General features: G+C 44.4%; 1 protein-coding gene and 4 non-coding genes across 5 annotated transcripts in view; all 5 read right to left on the bottom strand.

Moving 5' to 3' along the window:
• Positions 1 to 25,414, bottom strand: part of TEX14 (testis expressed 14, intercellular bridge forming factor) — a 35,820-nt gene that overhangs the window by 9,927 nt on the left and 479 nt on the right. Inside the window, exons 2-21 of the mRNA XM_063342337.1 lie at positions 16,988 to 17,102; positions 16,520 to 16,685; positions 15,636 to 15,772; positions 14,889 to 14,970; positions 14,302 to 14,432; positions 13,350 to 13,463; positions 12,786 to 12,909; positions 11,795 to 11,973; positions 10,460 to 10,611; positions 9,463 to 9,653; positions 9,100 to 9,250; positions 7,771 to 8,756; positions 6,974 to 7,080; positions 5,743 to 5,822; positions 4,921 to 5,187; positions 4,288 to 4,370; positions 3,758 to 3,826; positions 3,108 to 3,243; positions 2,309 to 2,399; positions 907 to 969 (exon numbers count right to left, since the gene is read on the bottom strand). Coding sequence (XP_063198407.1) covers positions 907 to 969; positions 2,309 to 2,399; positions 3,108 to 3,243; positions 3,758 to 3,826; positions 4,288 to 4,370; positions 4,921 to 5,187; positions 5,743 to 5,822; positions 6,974 to 7,080; positions 7,771 to 8,756; positions 9,100 to 9,250; positions 9,463 to 9,653; positions 10,460 to 10,611; positions 11,795 to 11,973; positions 12,786 to 12,909; positions 13,350 to 13,463; positions 14,302 to 14,432; positions 14,889 to 14,970; positions 15,636 to 15,772; positions 16,520 to 16,685; positions 16,988 to 17,102 — 3,424 coding nt within the window. The remainder of the gene's footprint in view (positions 1 to 906; positions 970 to 2,308; positions 2,400 to 3,107; positions 3,244 to 3,757; positions 3,827 to 4,287; positions 4,371 to 4,920; positions 5,188 to 5,742; positions 5,823 to 6,973; positions 7,081 to 7,770; positions 8,757 to 9,099; positions 9,251 to 9,462; positions 9,654 to 10,459; positions 10,612 to 11,794; positions 11,974 to 12,785; positions 12,910 to 13,349; positions 13,464 to 14,301; positions 14,433 to 14,888; positions 14,971 to 15,635; positions 15,773 to 16,519; positions 16,686 to 16,987; positions 17,103 to 25,414) is intronic.
• LOC134519096 (small nucleolar RNA U3) lies at positions 18,194 to 18,396 on the bottom strand. Its single transcript, XR_010072146.1, has one exon. It is a non-coding gene; the product is annotated as a small nucleolar RNA U3 (small nucleolar RNA).
• LOC134519078 (small nucleolar RNA U3) lies at positions 20,551 to 20,753 on the bottom strand. The gene has a single exon (XR_010072128.1). It is a non-coding gene; the product is annotated as a small nucleolar RNA U3 (small nucleolar RNA).
• LOC134519095 (small nucleolar RNA U3) lies at positions 22,604 to 22,806 on the bottom strand. The gene has a single exon (XR_010072145.1). It is a non-coding gene; the product is annotated as a small nucleolar RNA U3 (small nucleolar RNA).
• LOC134519089 (small nucleolar RNA U3) lies at positions 24,970 to 25,172 on the bottom strand. Its single transcript, XR_010072139.1, has one exon. It is a non-coding gene; the product is annotated as a small nucleolar RNA U3 (small nucleolar RNA).

Raw genomic sequence — 25,414 nt, 5'->3', positions numbered from 1 at the left:
CTTGCAGAGACAGAAAAGGTTAATTATTTGCTTTCCCTTCCTTTACAGGATTTCTTCATTTTAATAATTCCCCTTTAAAAGCAAGCTCAGGAAAACTGCCTCCAGAAAGGGCAAGAATGTCAAATGGGAACCACTAAGTAGAAAACTCTCTCCAAAGCCAAGGGAAGACCTGGAGATTTAACAAAAACTAACAATCCATTAATTAAGACTAAATGCAGGTCTTAGAAGCCTTTAAATTAATTACTCAGATAAACTGAAACTGCTAAAGATCTGCAAGGGCAGCGCCATCCACTCAAGTTACACAAATTCTTAAGTGGTTGCAGGACTGGGATTATATTAAGCAAACCAACATCTTCTGCAGATATACCCTGGATGACATTGTCCTCAGAAGACCATGAAAAGAACAGATGTCTGCTGTTACCAAATCAGTAATTTCTATACCCATCTCCATTATTTGTAAAAAGAAACTAACTTTACTAGTTAAGTCACAAACCTATTCTGCAAATTTTTCCTGAGAATCTCAATCACAAGATTATTTTTATAATAAAATTTGGTTAGCTACATACTAATGATTTGCTGTTTAAAGTAATTTTATTTCTCCTGTGTAATACGGGCAGAAGAAATAAGGAATTGTACACTTTAATGTGAAGAAGTACACCCAAATTACACTAAGTTAATTACTCACGAGTATGAAAATATTTCAAACTAAGGAAAAACGTATGTGATGGCTCTTTTATACCAATCTCCCAATTTATCATGAGAAAATAGTCTTTCAATGCTTCAAATAGCTTTTCCTCTCTCAGCTTTGGCCTGTCACGTCTTCCTGTTTTGCATCAACACAAAATTTTTACAACAGTAACGACCAACTTGCTGAAGTTCTGGTATAAAACAGTCCGTGGCTCTTACACATCTTTTTCTTTAGATTCTTCTTGTGGCTCCCACAGTATCACTTCTTGTGCTGCTTCAACACTAGAATGAGGGAATAAATGTCATATTCATTGATCATATCAGAATATTATGAAAATGAATGTATTTCATTTCCTCTCTCTCCAAGTTTAAAGGACTACCTTCTCTCTGAGGCAGAGTGCGGCTCATGAAAACTTTTTGCTTAAAAGCTTAGAAGACGGAGATAGCGAGCACTCCAGAAGAAAAATGCCATTTTAACCACATTATGGATTTGAATCTGGTAAGGAGAAAGCTTCCAATTGATATACACAGTTTCAAAACAAAACTGAAAGTTAAATAAAAAATCTATGAACATAAATCACTACGCTGTTTTACCATCCTTCAATGGGTCTGCATTGAAAGCTACTCTCTCAAACTCTAACAAGCCCATTAAAGGTCAAAGAGGGATTCAAAGGGGATTAGGCAGATGGTCAGAGGGCAGCAGTCCTCTCTGTCCTGCTGGCAAAAGCTCAGTTCCTAAGAGAAGGGAGCAGCCAAACCCATGACTTTTTACCTTAAGGACAAGTATTTACACACTTGCTGCCTACCTTTGACACTGGTAACTGGGTTCCTCCAGTGGAGGGGAGAGAGTACGACACCGAGGGACAGTACAAGCAGCTCGCACTCCCACTCTCGGAGAAAGCGAGCAGCTGCTAACTCTGGAGGAACACAAGGAAAGCTGAGCTACGGGGAGGGAAGGGGCTTTTGGCTTTTGAGAAGCCGGAACGCCAGTGCTGAAAGACCTTCAGGGCAAGGACTGTTTCTCTTTCAGTAAATGTACCCCTAGCAGCATGAGGTGGGGATTCTGGACAACATCTCTGCATACTAGTAGAATATAAAATTTACAAAAATACTGGATATAAACACCTCATGTTTGACAGATGAGACTGACAGTCTCCAAGCATGGGCTAATGTTATCTGCAGGCAATAGAGAGTGAGCATACTTGCATCCGATTGTTCCCACAGGAGGGGAAAAAGCATGAGCTCCAAAACCAAAGCACAATAAAATTAAAACAGATGACTGGAGCCTTAATTTGAATTATCTTTGCTCTGTTTAAGACTGTAGTTTATCAGTGTAAAAGGAATTGTAGTATATACGTGACTTATTTTTCCCATTTTAGCTCCTTCGTTAACCAAAAAAAACCAACCCCAAAACCCGAACACTGTAAAAGACAAAACCCCATGAGACTTGTGAAAGTCCTTTTACTATTTTCTTGGCAAGGAACTCCAATACGTAGATAATAATTAAAACACACCACTGGCATGTTATTTGAATATTAGATATATAAGCAGAATTAATAAAGAGAGTACACTTTATAACCTACTTTATGCTTCACGTAACAATGAAAATAAATCTATCTACCTGGCTGCAGGCATGTGGCTAAGCTGATCCACTCCTAGCGTGTTACTGCCAGAATCCTGCGACGCTGTGCTGCGGAATTGTGTTTTTCCTCCTGAATACAAATAACAAATGTTCCCTGTTATTGGGTTTTGCAAGTACAAAAGAAAGTGACACAACTCATTGAACAGGAAATTGCAACTTTATTAAATTTTTTAGTTCTTGTGACCTTTGTTGTTGTCAAGAGACAAATGTGTTTTAAAGATGCATTTTCATAAACATACCACAGCTGCCAGACAGTCAACCACTGAAGCACTGGGGAATATCGCAACATTTACAAATTTGAGCTGAGAGGCAACAGACTAGAGAAACAGCAACGATCCTTCCATTATCCTGCACACATATAATGTCAGTTCTTACAGTTTTTAAGCTCAAGATCATTCTAGCAATAAGAATATTAATGTGTAAATACAATTCTAATTCAGTTTCCAGCACCATAGCAAGTTGCATAAAAAGATTAAACTTAGCCCTAGGGTAAAAAAAAAAAAAGGTTGCAAACAAGTTTTGTTTTGTTTTTTAACTGAAAGACAGCAAGTGCACAATCATCACACTCAACTATATTTCAGTGACTGCAACGCCCAAACCCCATCTTCCAAAATCCTGAGTGTCCTGAACTCTTACTAAAACAATGAGGAATGAGACCAAGTGACCTGAAGAACCAAACTCCAGCCTTCTGACAGGAGTGCTGCTGACAAAAATGTAAGTGCAACAAGACTCTATCTCCCTGGCTCAAAATTACCTTCAAAAGAAAGAGCAAATTTACCTGAAACCTGAATACTTGATCCCGCACCTTCAGTTAATTTTTTCTGTAAAAATCCTTCGGCTTCTAATTTGCTCTCAACATCTGAGGTCTGAAGGAGGTGGGGGAAAGGAAGTGAATTCAATTTCTCGCAGGCAAGCTGTGAAGGGTAGGACAACTCTCACAGGATGAAGTTCACAATAATCAGAATGGAGAGACAAACTTTTCAAGAGCTTATCAGCAAACAGCATGGATTAGATCTAATAGTCCATACAATAGCTTTGAATATTCAAGAAATGAATGAGGATTGTTTTAAGACTATTGAATACTATAATTGACAAAAGCTGTGAAGGAAAGGCTGAGATTATCAACTGCCTAAAACTTTTCTTAGCCACAGATTATGTGATTTCCTAGTAAATAAATTAAGACAATCGAGCCCCTGGTGTTTGGGGAGTTCTGGCTGTTTGTGGGGTTTTAGTTGTTTGGGGTTTATTTTGTTTTAGTTTGGTTTTTTTTCAGGCCAGGGTGTGTGTTTTAAAGAGACAGAGATAGAATTTTCTTACTTTTAGATAAATCTTTATTTGTATAGAAAAAAAGCTGTCATTATCCCATTTTCTACAGCTCTTCTTCAAATCATATGGGAGCATAATAAAACCACATGTTGTGTAACTTACGTCCAAAGTTCTTGACACAGACTTTGTTGCTGTCTTTTCTGTTATTTTTACCTCTTGTTCAGAACTTCCCTGAGTAGTAGGAGGAAGGAAATAAACAGAATTAGGAGTCAAGAATTCTTCAGATACGTTGTTCCCTTAATTCATCTCCTGATGTAATTCCCTTGAATGCTGCTGTGAAAGACATGATCATTTGAGATGCTTTCTCCACTCTCTATTACAGAATATACATTTTAGTCAATAGTGCCCAACAATACTGCATCAAATGGGAATTATACTTTGATCACTCTGAGTTTCAGCGTACTTCCTGCTCCATACATTACCTTGATGGATTATAGAACAAACAAACCAAAAAAAAGGGGGTGGGGTGATTGTTAGTCAGATCCCATCTGAAAAGATCAGCTGTCTTGGTAGTTCAGTGTGCAACACAGAGAGACCAGGCTAAACTGTTTTACAGATAACCTGCTGCAGATAGATTTCTTGGATTGCTATATGTGCCCAAACCACGACAATACTCTAGAGAGATTCTCAACTTGTTGAGGAAGGCCTGAATTCTCATCAATGGCTATTCCAGACTCTGCTTGTTCATCTTGTGATGGTGACGGGCAGCTTCTCCCTAGGATGTCAGAATGGAACAAAATTATTAGGCAAAAAATAATATGAAGTGAGTGATCTAAATCACTGATGGAATATCAATGACAGTAGACTGTAAAACTACATTCTCTGTCAGAAACATGGAGAAATAATGACATTTAAATGCTCACATCATTAATCCGGGCATGGGAAGCTTTCCTTTATCCATAACTATTACAAAAGCACTGCGCACTATGGTGCTACAGAAAACGCATCTCTCCAGTCCAATTGAGAAATAAAGTGTGAAAGCATACTCTGGGTTTGAAAGCTTTGGTCTCCCATGCTGATACATGGTAACCAATGGTGATGAAGGGTTTCCAAGCTCAGTGGACATTACCTTCACCTATTAACATGTAACACTTATCTTAGTCTATTATTTATGTTCACCAATGACTGAGTGATTGACATGCTTTGGGGGCAAGACTCTGGAAGATAAAATTGACAACTATTGTAACAAAATCACAGAAGCTGAAATCTGCTGGGAGATAGGGACACAAAAACAGAAGAAATTATTTTTTGTTTTTCAACCTTACCTCCAGAACTTCTGAATGCAGACTCCAGATCACTCTCCTCAGATTCAGATCTATCCTCACTGCCCAGATCCCAAAATTCAACATTATCACCTGTCTGCCACCCGTATCTTTGTTGGTCTTGACTTTTTTGGAGCCTAACAGTGACATGCTGAAAGGCTTCCTTTATACTCTCTGCTTCACTTTCAGATGTACATTCAGTGACTGCATATGTAGAGCCAAGTTCTAGTTGTCCTGAGGCCACTCTTCTGGCCATTCGCTTTACTTCAACTACACAAGAAGAGCAAAATTACCAGTTCACACAACAGAATCTGCACCTTCAAAGCATTCCCCATTTTTGCATTGTGTCTGCAGACTTGGAAATGCTAAAGTCACAGCCTGTAAACTCCTTTATCACGAAAAAAGCTAAACACTTCTTCCATTTTAAGGGAAGCTTAAAACCTGCATAAATGGATACGGACAAGTCTTTACAGTAACAATTTTTCTTAATTTGCACTCTATTATTCATGTCTGTACTGCCATCCACTGGTCATTGCTATACTACCCTTTCTAAATTCATATGTGGTCCTTCCCTTACATCCCGCAAAACAGGGCTAATTCCTTGAGCTTTATAATCAAACCATCTTACTGTGGTTGTGATTATTTTATGCCCTGAATGTGCAAGACACAGGATCCTACTCATTTGGTTTTCATCCAAGAACAGCCTAACAGAGCTTCAGCAATTAAGGCACACAGACCCTTCTTAAGTAACAAAACGTGTTAAGTTTTAATGCACTGCACTAAGACTTGCTAACATTAATTCTGAGTTAACACTGATTTACTTACTCTTCCATTCCGATTGCATCATCCTTCTCTCCTCACTTATTTTTGTACTGTAAATTTCAGATCTTGATTTTGGATAGCACCTATATTAAATCGTTACGAAATGCATCAAACTCTGTTAATGCACAAGTATATTGTGTTAAGTATTCCCCAGTCAGTAAAAGACTAGAAGTTGTTTAAATGTTAATTAAAAAAAAAGGCTGAGAGCACACATACTCTACGAACCCAAAAGAACGAGCAGATTGAGCCATCAGAAGCTTAGAAAGCACAGACAGTTATTTAGGTCTATTACAGATTAACCAGACAAGCTGTGCATTAAAATCTAGATTTCAAAAGCTGTCAACTGCCTTCAGATGATATATTTATATAAACACTAACAGACAATGAATGCTATGGAGATTTCTTTTATTCAGGTCAGTAAGGTGATGAGTGGACAATTTAAGATCCTCAGAACTTCAGACTTGGATAACAACATTCCTATCACCAACCCGACTCCAATCTAGAGTTCATTCACTTGACCATCTAACCACATGTCAGCACCTGGCACGTTTATGTTTTAACCAAATGCATCCTTTACCAATGGGACTTACTGATCCAGCTGGGTCATGAATCATCTTAAAAACTGGAACAGTTTTCCTGACTGATTTGACCCAAACATTGAAGGAGGTGCCTGTCCCCATCTTTCCAACTAACAAGATATGTTAATTTGCACAAGTTTTGCCAGGTACTTTTAACACGTACTTTCCACCCATACTTAAAAATATAAAGGGACGACATGAAAAAGCACAGCAAGCAAAGTAACATATGCTCTGTTGTCACTGGGTTTAGCAAGACTGTTCTGCTCCCACAGGCCCTAGTCCAACACCTATTAAAGACAAAGTATTTGTACTGAGAATTGAATGAGGCTGCGCACAGAGAGAACCACCCTTAGTAGTAACCGATTAGATTGCTCTCCTTAGGCACTGTTACAGTTTTGGACCACTACCTCCATCAGAGAGGCATCTGGAATCTGAACATCACTTTTTAAAAGCAGCTGCCCTGTGGCGGCAGTTCCCCTGTCAGCTCCGCAGCTGACAATGACTCACAGTAGGGTTCTAATTGGACAGATGGCTTTTGGCTTACTGAAAAAACATTTCATGCCATCCTTGATCCCCGACATGTCTACCTTTGACAGTGGCTGTATCAAGATGAATCTGCTAGAATTAACTCTTCCGTGAATGCAACCAAAACTCACCACCTCTCTTCCTCACTTCCACTTGCTGCAGCGTGTGAATCATCTCCTCTCTGACACTGCAAGTTGAACTTTTTTTTGCATCTTGCAGATACATGTGGGAGTAAATGCTGAAATGAGTCCAAGAAGCCATGATTCAGCACACATCAGGCATTCTGGTAATTACTAGTTGAGCTGTCTATGAGATATACTGAGAGCTGGACAGTGCAGACTTTATTCCCTATTGTGTTTTAGTAGCACTGCTCACGAGAAAGGATGACAACTCCAGGCCTCAGCCTACTAAAAACTCTGCCCTGGATTTATATCAGGTTTCATATGTGTGCAGCAGACTATCATAACATGTAGTTCCGAGGGGAATAAGTGGACCTAAATGACTCATGATTTTTCGTACAGCAGATACGTACATATTTCTCTGTATCTCTTTGGGCTAAACCTGTCAACTACTTATGTTTAATAATGAAAATGATCTAGAAGCCCTTACTAATGACATCTTAGACCTCCATAACTAAGTATACAAACAAAAACCTTTCTCTGCTTGCCCTTTTCCCTTACAGTTCCATCTCCATTTTAGTACACGATTTTATTCCCTCCTGTGCCACTGGACTAGGGTTTTTCTAGGGGGAAGAGGGAGAAGAAATAATACTATTGCTCTGCTGTGCTGACTTTTTTCATTCCTATATACAATGCATATATTTTAAAAGTCAGATTCATCCCTCCTCTTGGACACCATCCATAACTACGTCTCTACCTGCTAAGGTGTACAGAAGTGATAAACACAGTCACCCTGCTCAACACTTTACCTCATGGTCTAGGCTCCTTTGATCATCCAGGCTTTTCACCACGCTGAAGTTGAGATCATGATGGTTGTTTTCATTTTTACTCCCATTCATCTCATGAAAGCACTTCGAGTTTTCATTTTGAATTGCCTCCATTTCCTTTGCCTTCTTTCCAACAGTTTGGAAACTGTCTCCACCTAATGCTCCTTGTGCCTGAGATGTTATTAGTGGCGGAATATAGACACTTGCTGGTGGACCTACAGCCTTCCATGAAAAAATATTAACTCCAGAAAAAAGGCTACTGGCATTTTGGTAAGTATCATCAGATGTGTTCCCGTGTCCTCCTTGACAAGTTTGCTTAGAAAGTGGATTCTTTCTGATTTCCTGGAGCAGCTTTGTTTGCTTTTCAATGGTGTCTGTTTTGTCCAGTTTCTCCTCTGTTCTGCGCAGGGAATCTTCTGCCTCACGCAACATGCTTTGTACAATCTTTAAATCAAGGACACATTTGCCGATGTACTGCTCCTCTTGGGACGGACTACCCATTCTTCTCCCATCATCTTCTCTCACCTGTGCCAGCATGCATAAGTCAGAGGCCTCACTTATCCTCTCCTCCTCTTCTGTAATGTATCCTGTACCCAATTCTGAAGAGTCACCTTCCTCATAAACTGGCTTTTCCTCACAGTGCACTCCAGGGGATGTATATAGGTCTCTGAGGGTACCCTTATCTTCTTCCTTTTGCAGCATTTTTTGATCTTTTAGAGTTTTACCTAATCCAGCTTCTTCTTCCATGAAGTCTTCATGACATTCTGGAAAACTGGCAAAGATTTCATTATTTTCAAAGCTACAGAGGCTGTCATCCACATCACTGACACTAAAGGTTGTCTGGAGTTCAGACGCTACATCAAGATTTTTGTCCTGTGCAACTGGCTGTAGACTGGTTGGTGCCTCTTGGTCCACTAAAGCATTGCTGTCCTTAGGAAAGGGAGAGTACCTTGGGGTAGTAGAGCTGTCTGAAAAATTTGATTTTAAGTGTTAAACCATTCCTCCAGGAGTCCATCAAACACACTGCTTTCTTACATTAGGAGTTAATGTCTTTTAGAGATTACATGAGCAGCATTTAAAACCCCTGCTGAAAACAGTGTGCCTGAACTTGAAATATTAACCAGACTTGCAGTCTTGGGTTTATGTTAACAATTAGGGTGGCACTTAGAATCCAAAACTAAATGCTTCCTATTTTCAAACTATATCATAAAATCTGTAAGCGCTCACATTTTAATTTTTTATTTTAGATCTTTATGGACTGAGGAACATGCTAAGTGAAGGACACATGACATCTTGCTAGAAGAAACTCACCAGCCTCGGTTATCTTTTCTCCCTGCAATTCCTGCGTTCTCTTCCGGTAGCTAAAAGCTGATGCCAAACAGATGTTCACATCTGCAAAAACAGTGGGTCTTGGTGCTTTTGATATTTCATCAGCATGACCAGTGTGAGACTTGGTTAAGTCCTATAATACAAAAAAAAGGAATAAGAGACAACCATATTTGACAGTTCAATGTCTCTACCTTCTCTTTTAAAGTGGTTTGCCTCCATGATCAGGAAACAATACTCAGTATTTAGACTGTCCCCCACCTAGATTTAAGCAGAACAACTTGAATCTGAATAGACACAAAACTCTGCCATTTTAAATATGTGAAAGGCTACAATCCTGGAAGTCACCTTTAAGTCATTTTTCAATATATATTGAATATCCTGAAGTTTCATGGAGCGGTTCTTCTGTTTAGGTTCTAGCCCTGACTTTACGATACCGTAATAGGGCATAGGAAGTCTGACGTCTGCTTCTAACTCTTGTCCTGAAATTATGAGCTGTTTAATAACAGAGTCTTCAAAACCTTTCCAGGGAGGGGTCTCTGCAAGACAGAAATATAGACTTTATGTCACAAGCAGCATATCAATGTGAATGAAAATAAAAAAGAGAAAAGAATCAGAGATACTGAAGCATTATTGTCTGCACATTCCCTAATTTACTACTACTGTCACAAACCAAACGAGCACTCGGCCCAGTCTGGCATCTCCTCCCTATCCTGTTTCAACAGTGGATGCTTTAAAGGGAGCTGACAGCGATCTCTAGAGGACAGTTATGATGTAAACCATGCTCTGGATTCTTCATTACCAACCATCTAATAGAGGTTTTAATTTTTAGGGTAATTATTTATCCCATTTCACTGTCAAAATAGTCAAAGTCAATACACAACACACATTACATTATCTGTAATAACAATAACAATATGTTATCTGTAAGTTATCTTAGTGATCAAAGAAATGAAAGCTGCACAGGCTCGTTTAGCACATTGCAAAGAGTTAACTGAATGTTTTGCTACCCTTGTATGAAGAAGAAAGACAAACAGCAGAAAACCACCATACACAAAATTGTATCTCTCTAATACCAACCATTAATCTCATCCTTTAGTCACGCAAGTTTAAGTTTTCTGATTACATTTTACAAAAGTTTCCAGTAGTCTTTGCTACTGTCATTAACATTTGGTGGTTTTTTGCCTGAAAGGTTCCTTTTCCAAGTTAACTCTGTATGAACCATGACAGCAAGGTTTTATCCAGTCATGTAAGGGAATTAAACACACATTAGGGGGCTGACAGTCTGCGCTGAAAACATTCAGCGGGTTACCCTAGTGACAAAAGCCAACGCCTATTGATGTACCTGTCAAGGCCTCCTGCACTACTGTACAGAAGCTATAAATATCCGATTTCACCGTGACAACTTTTTCAAGAATTACTTCAGGAGAGCACCACTTATAGAGCTGGACTGGGACCGGAATACGTGTCAGGTCACTGCGTTCTCCACCATCTTTGCTGTATAAAGGGAAAAAAGTCATAAATTCGGACATGCAGCACACTCAACTAGAATCTATACCTTTTGCAATTAAACACCTGAGTTTGTTACATCTGCTTTTAGTTTAAATACCTAAAAGGTCCAGAGTATACCCACAAATAAAAATGTGTGGTATTTTCACATGAATAAATGTATTTTGGTACATTACAGCAAGACAAAAGTTACCTTCTGGCAAAAGTAACACACTCTAACAAATTTACACTCAAAAAGAAATCAGAGAAAGTTTAAAGTTTCACAGTAGGAATTTTACAAACAACCCGCTAGCTCTGGCCAGCGTTCTTTGACCACGGACAAAATACAAGAAGGTGCCACCTGGCCTGTTAACATTTACTTTGCAATGTATACATATGTCTAGAAGATAACCTCCTCCTCACATTTAACTGTAGAGTTTTTTGTTATTCATTTCACAGTACCTGAAATAGCTAAGAAATCACCAAGATTTATTAACAAATCAAGTTTACAGGGAGGTTAGGAAGTATCTTTGCTCCTTTCAGGACATTACCATTGGCAAATTTTTGTTTATTATCCATTTTACTCTTTCTTTACAGTCTAACCAGCCATTTACTTTCTTCCTAATCAGACTGCACTACAGGAAAGAAGCAAAAAATGTATATAAGTAGTAATTTGCCCAGATGAAACAAATGGTGTCTCTTACAAAAGCAATACTCTGTCACCGGTGGCACTTAATTACTACCTGTTCAATGAGGTGTGGAATCATTGACTTTAGGTAAGCCTCCATAGGCATAAGTTCAGTATAGCAAGAGGAAACTTGAATTATTTCCAGACCAGCAGCAGAATTAGTGACTCAAAGAGGAATTTCATCTCTCTTCTGTAAGATTAGGCTCTATTTCTCTATGATGGTATTTTTATACTCCAGTAAAGAGCTGCTTCTTTTACCAGTTTCTATTTTCAGATATTTGTAACACAGCAACTAAGTCTACCTGAAGTTTGCCATGCTGCCTGTGGCAAAGTTAATGTACCTGAGCACTAATAATTTGGAGTTCTTCACTCCTGTAACTCTGTTGCCTGACTTGGAGGCAGGAGTCCCTAGTCATCAAGAGGGGCACTTCAGCAGAATTTAGCACTAAATTTGACTTTACTTGTGTTTATCACTTTCACAGAAACAGTGAGGAAGTTCTTTACCTCTCTATCATGTATTCCAAGTTGCATAGCTTTGCCTCACCAGAAGAAACAATTTGAATAGCGTAGGAGGTGACTGAACGGTGGATAAATCCACGGGAGTGTAGAAAACGCAAAGCGTCATTAATTTGAAGCAGCACGTGCAAAATCGTCTCCATGTGCAGTACCGGGAATTCTGAACGCTGAAAAAAACCCCGAAGTATCAAATTTGCATTGCAGGTCTTTAAAGCTTGATGTAGGGGAAAACTATTACTATACAGAAGGCAGCAAAGAAAGCCAACATGAAACATACTGCAGTAGAAATCACACAAATTGCACTTGCTAAATAATGTTCATTCCCAATACCAAACCAACCAACAACACCTTAAAAAGTAATTAAGAAAAAAAAAAGATATTGACTATGCCAAAGTCACTCTGAAGCAGAACGAACTTAGAATTTCTTGCCTTTAACTGCAATTTCTTCAGTAACTTAGATGTCTGCATTCAAACAGTTAAAGAAATAAAATAACAACTCAATTAATTGAAAAAAAAAAGGGGGAAAAGAAAAATATGGAATGACAAAAACAAAACACAGATCTGCTGATGAATAAAAAAAAAACCAAACCCACAACTGAGTACAAGCCTTCAGTTTTACACACAGGCAGTTTGCAATGTACTACGTGCAATTATTCAAGGGCAAAAGCTGGTCTTGCCACATTTGCAGTATACAACCACATGCAGATTAAAAGCTCAACTGAGTTTAGCAGCAGCCATTTTAAGACTGACACCAAACAAGAAAAATCAATGCAATTGCATCTGACCATTAACTGAAGTATTTGCCAATTACAAACATTACCAGCTTACACTGAGTATCTGACACTGTGCAATGCAACTGAAACACGGATACACGGACTGATGATTCTGTCTTCTTATTCTTTGACTAAAGATGGTAGATGTAGTTACTAAACCTCTTCCTCTCAATCAATCACTATTTAAAAACAAGTACTCCAATTACCCTTTCATGAAGGATGCTGTACAGAGAACCAAAGTTAACCCTTTCATATACTAAACGGGTTTTCTCCAAGTCACTAGACAGACAAACAGACATCAGCTGTAGCAAATGAGGATGACGGAGTTGACTGCAATGAGAGAGGAAAGAAAAACTGTAAGGCAAATCTGAGATTAAAAGAGAAAGAGTCCTGGCCTTATAAGTGTTTTTATCAATACAATGTGAATGCTTCTAACTTTTCATTAAAAGACCCCAAATTCTAAAAATAGTTTAGGTGGCATTTACGAAACAGTGCTTACTGTCACAACTAGGAGAATCCATAAATAAGCCATCCAAGAAACAAGCAATGAAGCGTTCATCCAGACACAGGAGAAGAGAGTATCATCTTCTCCTGTGTTAGCCACTGAGGAGCAAATGGAATGGGAAGAGAGAGAGGAGACCTGTGCTTCTCATTTGGAGAGAAAGTGCAACCACAGCCTGACAGTCCTCCTGAGGTTAATCGCATTTCCTCACATCACTGTGACACACAAACCCCAGAAGCACTTGTGGCTACTGCAAATTCTTTCTTACCTACTACGTTCCTGCTCCGCAACAAGAAGATCAGCCAAGCGTAGTTTACTACAATTCTGATGGGGCTCAAAGCTGAGTTCCTTCACTGTAACTCTGCTGCCTTCCCACATTAAGCTATAAGGAGAAGAGGAGGAATTTCTACAAGATGCCTTCCACAGTATTTTTTTTTCAGTTCCGGGATTACTTACAAAGAATTTTGTAATTCTGAAATGCTCCAGTGCTGTCTCCTACTGTTTGTAACATTGCTTTGATGATCCTGGTTATAGCATATACTCTTTCAAATTGACAATAAATTCTCATCCTGTTAAAGACTGAATGTAGCAGGACAGGTTTGCTGCCCCAAAATGCGACCCTTCCATGATGTAAGGTAAAGAACTAGGACACTCTAAAGCTCATTTCACTAAAGGCCATCAGCCCACTGTGATATAAATCAGAGCATTGGGAAGATTAAATAACAAATTTGTCAATTCTCAGGTGCCTCTGAGGCACAGTTACTTGCTACACAATACGAAAGATTAAAAAAAAGCTCAATCTGCGCTTGCAACTCATTTCACCATAGGTTCCAGCAAGTGAGCTGCAGACGCACGTATCCAGAGGCCTGAGGTCTAATCCAACAATTACAAGGATTAAATACTGAACAACACAATCTGTGCAAACCCAGCAACGTATTTCCCACCACAAAAGGAATCAGTACTGAAACATTGTTACCACTAAATAACCATAACTGGTTTAACATTGCTGTAACGGACCAGAGCAATCGACAGATATCAAGAGGGTTTAAAGAAGATATTTATCAGTGGACTGCAGAAAACAAGTTGCAAGCAGAAAGCAGTGTATGAATACAGAATACACAAGGAAAACTACTGAAACAAAGCAACTGGTCCAACAACTTGCTGCTTAATAGCAACAGATAAATACCAAAAGGGGCTAAAATCCCTCTGATTCCACTTACTTTGTCATGATCATGTATGGTCCAACATGGTAAGAAAATGCTGGTTCATCATCTGCCTGAACCACGTCTTTTTCCCCAATAATAGGGAGAGACGCCAAGTACCCTAGATGCCCACCGCCTGCAAGATAAAACTGACAAAAGACCAGGGCATAACCAAAAGGCATATGCAACAGTTCCCAAGATCTGTCACGTCTCACGCAAGTTCACTAAAAACCTGAGGGCCATCACTGCAATGGGAGCACCAGCCAAAGCATCAATATGAAATGTTAAGATCTATATATCAAAAGCTTAACTTTCTAGCGAAGCTGAAACAGGGAAAGCAGAAACGGTCATTAAGAACTTCCACAGGTGACATTTAACAGGAGAGTTTCTATTGCCTGTTCCAAAACAGCTCCCTCCAACAGGGCCTACTAACGACTAACGGTCTGAATATTTGCACTCTCCCAATTTTTCTCCCACCATTTCAGTAGAAATAAGAACACACTAAAAATGAAAAACAACACAGGTGGGGTAATTACTGTGAAGAATATGTGACTCCGAAAAACTGTACTAATACTATTAGAAAGCCATTATCCATAACTTCTTACCTTCCCAAATCCAAAGCTATAAATGTTCTTGGCTGCAGTAGCTCCACCTTTTAGAAATCTACCCAGAGGACTGTCAACATTTCTAAGTATCAAAAACATAAGCAATAAGAGTAACTAATATGCCAAGGCTTAGAGTTAAATACAAAAAAAGAGAGAAAAAAATGCAGAAGTTCTGCAACAGCCATGTATTTAAAATGTTGCATTTGTCTGGTCTCACATGAAAAGTCTAATGTGGAAGCTGAAATTCCAAATTATTGTGCAACTCATTAAACCTTTTTAGATACACGGTTATGATACATATTTGTTTAAAGCAATTAAAAAAAAAAAAAGAAAAAATACATAGGCATGCTGCATCGCTTTTTGTTCACAAGTATGTATTTTTCCTAACATGTATCTGGCATAAAAGCTCTTGAAACAGTTGGAAACACATTCCTAAAAGATCTGCAGTGACCTTAAAGGGTCAAGAAACAAACTATTTCATGTCAGCGCCATTTTAATACTATTAAAATCCAGTACTTCATATTGCTGATTTCAAGAGCATCTCTTTAATATACAGATATTTACAACTATCAAGTTTCTATTTGGAATTCTCACAACAGAAATAAAAGGTATCATCATTCCTAACACGCATTGGTTTTAAATCTGATATCGTCGAAAAGAAACAAGAACGTGTTTATTTTAAGGTAAGAGTATGGAATTAAAAGTCCTTGTAGTTCAATCCCTCAGTACTTGGGAATATATTCTTACCCTTGAACAAGACCCCCAAATCTAGACGGACTGCAGACCAGCGCATTTGGTGAGCCAACCTTCCTGAGTAGATCAGAGGGAAAATTTTGAATGACAGCCTGCATGTGGAACGTACAACGCTGTATAAATTCCAGCATCTAGAGAGAAGGGGGAGGGGAAAAAAGACAGACAAAAAATTACTTCAGAACTGTAAGATACACCATTTTAAATTAATATGTCATGACTACTGAAAAAATAACTCATTACTTGCAATATTTAAATAGGCATTTCAAGAAATGGATACACAGCAATCTTCAAGAAAATCAATTACATTAAAGTCTAATGAAAGCTTACTTCAAACACTAGATGACTAACTTTCAAGACATTCACCCACTGAAAATTGTAGTATCAGGTTTCTTTTTAAGAGGAGCATTGAAACAACAGGAGAGAGGAGTATTACAAGTTTTAAATCAATATTGCAGTCATGAATAAGCCTCCTTGATACATTTTGCTCCCATGGTAGCAAAACTGACACATTTGCCGACACAGTTCATGCACAGACTGAGATTCACTTGAAAACTACCTCAGCTTTACTCCTGATTCACACATACGTGCAAACAAACTACATTCATCAGGGATGGAAAACAAGAGCCTGTCATTCTCCCCACGGCACACTTACACATCAAGGTCCCAACAAGTTACAGACACACATCTGCACCTGAGCAGAACCTTAGTTAAATAATCTGAATCATGAGGACTTCAAAATACCATTACTGACGTTGAAAAATTATGTTAAATAGTTATCTAACATGTAAAAGCCAAGAATTTCTCCCTGGAATACTGGAGTTTCTACGCTTTAAGATGAAGATGTAAGCACATATTCAACACGTATTGCACACACATACCTGAGCACTGCTTGCTTTCCCAGCAGACATAGCCCAGCACTGAGGATTTTTTCCACTTTTATCATGTACTCTCAAGTCGCCTCCTTCATCCAATAACCTGCTAAGAATCCACTGATTTCCTGAGAATGCAGCTGCATGGACTGGGGTGCTTCCATCGTAACAGCGACTGAGGAACGGTAAAGCAGAAATGTTTCAACCTACCCCTACTACACTCAACCAGCTGTGCTTCTGGGGGAAAAAGCAGCATACCTAGAATGTTTATGTACTCCCAAACAACAACATACACTGTGAAACAGGGAAAATTAGGCACCTACTTACCTCTGAGGATCTTTGGCTAAAATAGCAACGTGCATCTTAAGCATGTCTTCATTTACATCCACTGAATATTGTGTATTACATTGACTAAAACCACTAAAAGATTACCCATTTATTTCAATTTAAGAAAAACTGTGTATTTTTATACTTAACTGATTAGCATCTGAGCCATAATCCAACAGCACATCCACTATTTTACGAAGACCTAGCAATGCAGCAGTGAAGAGTGAAGTCTGGCCCATGGAATTAACAGCATCAACAAAAATACCTACAAGAAACCAAAAGATTACAAGGCAAACGCTTGTTCGCCCCCACCCCGAATAAAAGGCAAGGGTTCATTAACACTGAAACCAACTGCCATATTCCCTCTAAAATACTAGAAACATGAAAACATAATGATATTAGCAGAAATTGAAAAAAGAGCAAATGAACTTCCTTACGACGTAATGCTTGTCCATGATGTTTTCAAATAAACGATGAACAAATGAGAGGCAAAGTATTAGCCTGGATGAGCACGGACAACACCAGAGGACAGCATTAATAAAACCCCAAATTATCCTAAAGCAGTAATTAATAGACGAGTAGTTTGTTACCTTAACAAATTTTGTTCAAAATAATGAATTCCATTTCGTACAACAATGGAAAACGCTAGGCTGGAGGGATATGAACCTGCAACCACAACTGCACAATGAGTTAGATGATGAAACTGATCTATTCTTGGTCTCATTGATAAAAAAGGCTCAGGATTCAGTGATTCCATGAAACACCCTGGCAGACAGCCCCAGTCCTGCAGCTCTCCCTGTTTCAGACCATGCTGCGGCAGAGTTTGCACCCCCCGCAGGGGCAACGAGGCCTGGACCATTCATAAATTGATCCATTTCTGGAACAATTGGGTTTGTTCAGCCTTGAGAAAAGAAGACTGAGGGGAGAACTTATCATCATGTTCCAGTATTTGAAGGGCGACCACAAAAAAGATGGGAGACTCCCTTTTTACAAGGACCAGGGATTACAAGTTACTCCTGGGGAGATTCTGAGTGGAGACAAGAGGAAAATTATTCCAGAGACCAATCAACCATTGAAACAATCTGCCTGCCCAGGGAAGGGGTGGAATCCCCAACACTGGCCGCTTTTAAGATCCAGATGGACAGGGTGCTGGGCCACCTCGTCTGAACCATGCTTCCACCAAGAAAGGTTGGAGCAGATGATCCTTGAGGTCCCTTCTGACCTGGGATTCTGTGATTCTCACCGGCTCAGACCCCGCTGCGGCAGACAACCGGCACCCTTCGCGGGGTGAATGACACCGCGCCGCCAGTCGTAACTTCAGCTGTTGTTAACACCGTTAATAAAAAAGTGAAAGGGGCCGCTCAGCCCGCGCTCTCTCCCTCCCGGCTCGCGCCAGGAACGGTCATCGATGGCGACGGCTCCTGCCCAGGCAGCGCCGCCGCCCGCCTCGCGCTCAGGAGAGACCGCCACGCTCCTCCTCGCGGATCGTGACGCCGAACAAGGGCGATCACTCCCCTCTAGTGACCAACTACAGAAATGATCCCTGAAAGTATAGTCTTGCCCGACACACCGCCGCCACGCCGCCCCACCGCCGCGCACCGCCCTCCAGCACACGGACACCCCCCACCGACCCACGCCCTCCCGCCGCCGCCCGCCGCCCCCCGGCACGCCCCGACCCGCGCCCCGCAGAACCGCTCCGCGCCCGCGGAACCGCCGCGCGAGGCTCCGGGGGGGGGACACGCCGGCTCGTTTGCATCTAACGCCGCGCTCGGCCAATCAGAACCGCGGCTCCGCCCTCGGGACGCCGATGCCGCAGCCCAGCACCACCCGGACCCGCTCCTGGGGACGGAACGGGAACGGCTCCGAGCGGGGCTGGGACGGCCCCTGTTGGGGATTAGAGCAGGTTTTTTTATAGAATATTGGAATCCATGGTGTGATCGCCTAAAATTATGTTGGATTGAAACTTGAGTGATTCTGCGTGGCATGAGTGGCTGGAGAGCAGAAGCCTTGGGCTGCAAACCGTAACTGAACATTAGCTGAAACTTCGCTTAGTCGAAAAGAAGAATTACTGGGAGTCTTGCGCAGGAGATAAACTGGATCGGGACTATAATTCAAGGAAAAGATTTTCAAAGAAAGAGAGAAACGGGTGCCGGTTGTCTGCCGCAGCGGGGTCTGAGCTGGTGAGAATCACAGAATCCCAGGTCAGAAGGGACCTCAAGGATCATCTGCTCCAACCTTTCTTGGTGGAAGCATGGTTCAGAAGAGGTGGCCCAGCACCCTGTCCATCTGGATCTTAAAAGCGGCCAGTGTTGGGGATTCCACCCCTTCCCTGGGCAGGCAGACTGTTTCAATGGTTGATTGGTCTCTGGAATAATTTTCCTCTTGTCTCCACTCAGAATCTCCCCAGGAGTAACTTGTAATCCCTGATCCTTGTAAAAAGGGAGTCTCCCATCTTTTTTGTGGTCGCCCTTTAAATACTGGAACATGATGATAAGTTCTCCCCTCAGCCTTCTTTTTTCAAGTGGCAATTCTCTCAGCCTTTTCTCACGTGGCAGGCTTCCCAGACCTTGGGTCATCTTGGTGGCCCTTCTCTGGACCCTCTCCAGCCTGTCCACAGCTGTCTTGTACAGCGGGGACCAAAACTGAATGCAGTTTTCTTGGTGTGGCCTGACAAGTGCTAAGCAGATAGGGATAATGACTTCTTTATCTCTGCTGGTGATACCCTGTTGGCTTTCTATGTCACAGCAGCACTCTGTTCACTCATATTGAGCTCGTTGTCCACCAGAACCCCCACGTCCCTTTCCACAAAGCTGCTCCCCAGCTGGGTGGATCCCAGCCCTGGACTGCACTCCTGGATTATGTTTTCCCAGGTGTGAGACCTTACACTTGTCCTTGTTGAACTTCATAAGGTTCTTGTTAGCCCACTCTTCCAGCCTATCCAGGTCTTCCTGCAGGGTGGCTCTCCCTTCCCAAGTGTCCACTTCCTCACTCAGTTTGGTGTCATCAGCAAATTTCATCGGGGTACACTTGATCCCATCATCCAGGTCATTTACAAAGACACTGAACAGAGTTGGGCCCAGTATCAATCTCTGGGGGACCCCACTTGTGACAGGTTGTGTTTGAGAAGGAGCTATTGACCACCTCACTCCAGGTGCATCAGTCAGCCACTTCTCCCCCTACCGCACAGACCACTTGTCTGGGCCATAATGCGCCAGTTTCTCTAGGAGGAGGCTGTAGGGAATTGTGTTGACAGCTTTGGAGAAATCCAGGTAGACAATGTCCACCGCTCGCCCCACACCAGCCGAGCAGGTTCCTTTGTTGTTTTAGTGCTGTCGGGGAGGGGTGAGAGCGTGTTGGGGCTGGGGACGCCCCGCTCTGCTTGCTCCCTGTCGTGTGGCTGGTCCCTGAAGGCCAAGTGGCTGTTGAGCTGTGGGTGCTGCTCCTTGACGAGGCTGAAGCTGCTGGCTCTGAGCACAGAGTCACCGAGCAGCGCTGGGGAGAGGGGCTTTAGGGGCTATTATAGAAGAGTCTGAGAAGCCCTTTTTGAAAATATTTCATATTTTATCTTATGCAATTTCATCATCCTCCCATTTTATACACACTTGGGTTTCATCTGTCTGCTGCTGACTTCAGATTGAAGATGACACCGCACCGCCATTCGTAACTTCGTAACTTCAGCTGTTGTTAACGCCATTAATAAAAAAGTGAAAGGAGCCGCTCAGCCCGCGCTCTCTCCCTCCCGGCTCGTGCCAGGAACGGTCATCGATGGCGACGGCTCCTGCCCAGGCAGCGCCGCCGCCCGCCTCGCGCTCAGGAGAGACCGCCACGCTCCTCCTCGCGGATTGTGACGCCGAACAAGGGCGATCACTCCCCTCTAGTGACCAACTACAGAAATGATCCCTGAAAGTATAGTCTTGCCCGACAACCCGCCGCCACGCCGCCCCACCGCCGCGCACCGCCCTCCAGCACACGGACACCCCCCACCGACCCACGCCCTCCCGCCACCGCCCGCCGCCCCCCCGGCACGCCCCGACCCGCGCCCCGCAGAACCGCTCCGCGCCCGCGGAACTGCCGCGCGGGGCTCCGGGGGGGGCACACGCCGGCTCGTTTGCATCTAACGCCGCGCTCGGCCAATCAGACGCGCGCTCCTCGCCCCGGGCACCGCCCACAGCCGGTCCCGCGGCCGCGGCTCCAGCCGGTACCGACACGGAGCACCGCCCGCAAACGGGAAATCCCGGAGTCCGGGCAGACTCCAGGGTTCCGGTCGGCAGCGACACCCGCACCGCACAGCTCCTGCAAGAGCCCGCGCTTCCTGCAAAGTCACCCGGGGGCCATGGAACGCCTCCTCCCGACAACTATCACAGAAAGTTCATTTCCTAACGAGGGTACCGATTTGTCTCTACAGGGTGAAATCTTACGGACACTCTAAAGATATAGTGGCAAACCGCATAGTCCATAAGATATATAATGGCACACTGCATGGTCATGACTGAGCAAGCACAACTAAGGGACCCCAGCCCATTGCAAGGAGGACAGCCCCTGCCCTGAAGAGAATGACTTTTGTTTCTCTGAACCTTAAATCTGCCCAGGAAGAATAAAAGTTACCCCTGGACTAGCAAGATAAGGCCAGCACCCAGCCCCTCTAGCACTTCTGTGAAACACCCCCATTATTGGGCATCAGAGATAAGGAACTGCAGCAAGACTGACTCCACGGTGCCCAGACCCACAAAGAGGCAAATGGATAACAACGCCACACAATTATCATTACTTTGAAAACCAGTAGTGTGTGTGCAGGTGTGTTAATGACTGGTCAAATCATCTTCTACCTGAATGCTTGAAAGACGTAAGAACCACATGTGAACCCACATCTGGGGTGCCTCAGTTTGAGTAGGATACCTCGTGTGTATGAATAAATAATTACTTTTGTAATTCCATACTTTGTACCCAAGCCTCTCTCCTTGGACAGCATGGGCCAGTTGTGAAGTTTTCGCAACACAACACACGAGACGATCACCTCACTCTGTGCTCCCCCCGCCCCAGGACGCCAGAGAAGAGGCCCCAGAAGCAACACCCGGCAGTGCTGCAGGGCTCCTGCTGGGTGCTCAGGAGGGGATGCACTGGTTTCCAGAGGCTACCGAGGCCCAGCGCTTTCAAACATGCGCTCACGTACCAACTAGAACTCCACAGAGAGCCATCGTAATTGACACTATCCTTTACAGCTCTGGATCCAGCCTGAGCACCAAGGACTTCCACACCACAGCCAACAGCATAACAGGGAGCAGTTTCTCCAAAGCTCAGACCCCAGCAGAGACCCTGTGGCCGCAGGATCCAACCTGACATAGCCCATCTGCCATGGCACTGCAGAGCATAAAGAGCACAGCATCGAGCAGTTCCTTCCCTAAAGCCCACCAGACTCTGGTCAAAGGTTTACCATGCTCCAGGTCCAGCCTGAGCAACACAGACTCCCACAGTGTGCCACGAAAGGTGAATCCCAGTTTCTCCACAGCCCCTCGTCACTCTCTGACGAGTTCTATTCATCACAAACAATCCCACAGCACTGTGAGCACACCATTGCCCTGGCACTAACGAACTCTCGAAGCATTTATTTTCACTGGACGACTAACTCCACCCCACCGCACATTACAAACTGGACCAATGATCCTTGAGGTCGCTTCCGTCCTGGGCACCCTCCGCGGGGTGAATGACACCGCGCCGCCAGTCGTAACTTCAGCTGTTGTTAACACCGTTCATAAAAAAGTGAAAGGGGCCGCTCAGCCCGCGCTCTCTCCCTCCCGGCTCGCGCCAGGAACGGTCATCGATGGCGACGGCTCCTGCCCAGGCAGCGCCGCCGCCCGCCTCGCGCTCAGGAGAGACCGCCACGCTCCTCCTCGCGGATTGTGACGCCGAACAAGGGCGATCACTCCCCTCTAGTGACCAACTACAGAAATGATCCCTGAAAGTATAGTCTTGCCCGACACACCGCCGCCACGCCGCCCCACCGCCGCGCACCGCCCTCCAACACACGGACACCCCGCACCGACCCACCCCCGCCGCCGCCCGCCGCCCCCCCGGCATGGCACCCCCCCCATCCCGCCCGCTCCCGCGGCCCGCACCCGCGGAACCGTCGCGCGTGTCTCCGGGGGGCGGGGGGGGGGGGGGGCACACGCCCGCTCGTTTGCATCTAACGCCGCGCTCGGCCAATCAGAACCGCGGCTCCGCCCCCGGGACGCCGATGCCGCAGCCCAGCACCACCCGGACCCGCTGCCACCGCCCACAGGGACGGAACGGCAACGGCAGCGGCGCAGGCGGCTCGGAGCGCGGCCCCCGCACCCCCTCTCCCCGCGCTGCTCGGCGGGTCTGGGCTCAGAGACAGCAGCTTCGGCCCCGCCAAGGAGCAGCACCCGCGATGTTGAGAGATATTAGTTGTTTAGCTTAAATAAGAAAGTTTTAATTATAATTAATTACTTAGGGTTATGGTGTGATTGGTGCTGTTTGCTTAGCTTTACTTACTATGAGTACCTTGATTTGCTGAAGCCTTTAGGCCACAATAATTTTCTTAGTAATTTTCCTAGCAGCTGGTATAATGCTGTGCTTATTCTTTTAGTATAAGAAAAACGTCGATAACACACTTATGTTTTGGTAGTGTTTTCCCTAAGCCTGGGACTTTTCAGTTCCCCATGTTCTCCCAGCCAGCACAGGCACACAAGAGGCACAAACCACACAATTAAGGAGGTGACAACCCCCAGCAGAGGCTGAAAATCAACAAGATCAGAGCAGTCAACAGCCAGCCTGGGCACAGAGAGAGAACCCAGTAAGGTGTTAGTAGACTCCACACCAAAAATCACCACTGGGCTAAAACACACAAATAGCACATGTATAGATTGCAAGGGTCTAATTGCTCAGGGACTTCTTTGTTTCAGGTCCTTCCCTTTTTGGAGGCTCCCAGCCCAGGCTGACCCTGCTGCTGTACCTTTCAATTATATTATCTGATTTTATAAAATCTGACGCCTGAGACGCTGCTGTGGGAAACCTGAGGTCAAGCCTGAAGAAGGACGGAGCATGCCTGAGAGTGTGTGTGTGTGTGTGAGAGGAGCAGAAAGGGGTACCCGTCGTCTCCCAGGGGTCACCCTCTGTGGGTGGTCCTGCAGCTAAAGATAGTTAAGGATTGAAAGGGACCCTGGTCCTGCAGTTAAAGATTTGTGCGGTGAGTGTGGGACTCCTTGGACTGGGTGTGAATGCTCAGGCCGCAGCTTCTCCTTTAACACCAGCACCCCGCTAGTGAGGGCTGAGGGTGCACAGGAAGTTAGGAGGCGGCATGGCTGGGACAGCTGACCCCAACTGACCAAAAAGATATTCCACACCATGTGACATCACGCTCAGTATATAAAACTGTGAGGAAAGAAGGAAAGGGGCTGATGCTTGGAGTGATGGCGTTTGTCTTTCCAGGTGACCGTTACACATGATTGAGCCCAGCTTCCCTAGAGATGGCTGCCCACCCATGGGAGGTGGTGAACGAATTCCTCATTTTGCTTTGCTTGCATGCACATCTTTTGCTTTACCTATTGAACTGTCTTTATCTCAACCCATAAGTTTTGTTACTTTTAATCTCCTGATTCTTGCCCCCATTGCATTGGGGGGGGGGGGGTGAGTGAATAGCCTCATGGTCCAAGTTGCCAGCTGGGGTTAAACTGCGACACCATCTCAGTCCGCGCTCCCTCTGCACCATGGCATCACAGCCAAAGAGGCCCTGGCACCAACGACTGTCAGCGCTGCAGGGATCCTGATGGGCGCTTGGGAGGGGATGTGTTGGCTTCCGCACCTCACCCTGGCCAACAGATGGCTGGAGCACACCCGAGCACTAGCAAACTCTGTAAGAATTTCTTTCCACCGAACAACTTACTCTACCGCACTGGGCATCACAGCCTGAACTGCTGGGCTGCTCCTCCCAGCCCCGCCCCGACCGTGGGAGGCCCACGCTGTCAAGACGTACGAACACGCACCCAGGCGCTCAGGACGCAGAAGGCGTCAGACCCCGCTGCGACAGACTCTGCAGCCTCCGCGGGGTGAATGACACCGCGCCGCCAGTCGTAACTTCAGCTGTTGTTAACACCGTTAATAAAAAAGTGAAAGGGGCCGCTCAGCCCGCGCTCTCTCCCTCCCGGCTCGCGCCAGGAACGGTCATCGATGGCGACGGCTCCTGCCCAGGCAGCGCCGCCGCCCGCCTCGCGCTCAGGAGAGACCGCCACGCTCCTCCTCGCGGATTGTGACGCCGAACAAGGGCGATCACTCCCCTCTAGTGACCAACTACAGAAATGATCCCTGAAAGTATAGTCTTGCCCGACACACCGCCGCCACGCCGCCCCACCGCCGCGCACCGCCCTCCAGCACACGGACACCCCCCACCGACCCACGCCCTCCCGCCGCCGCCCGCCGCCCCCCCGGCACGCCCCGACCCGCGCCCCGCAGAACGGCTCCGCGCCCGCGGAACCGCCGCGCGAGGCTCCGGGGGGGGGACACGCCCGCTCGTTTGCATCTAACGCCGCGCTCGGCCAATCAGACGCGCGCTCCTCGCCCCGC

Source organism: Chroicocephalus ridibundus, chromosome 7, assembly GCF_963924245.1.
Source record: "Chroicocephalus ridibundus chromosome 7, bChrRid1.1, whole genome shotgun sequence".
NCBI classification, from domain to species: Eukaryota; Metazoa; Chordata; class Aves; order Charadriiformes; family Laridae; genus Chroicocephalus; species Chroicocephalus ridibundus.
The sequence above is the reverse complement of the archived record's forward strand: the minus strand, read 5'-3'. Positions and strand labels throughout refer to the sequence as shown.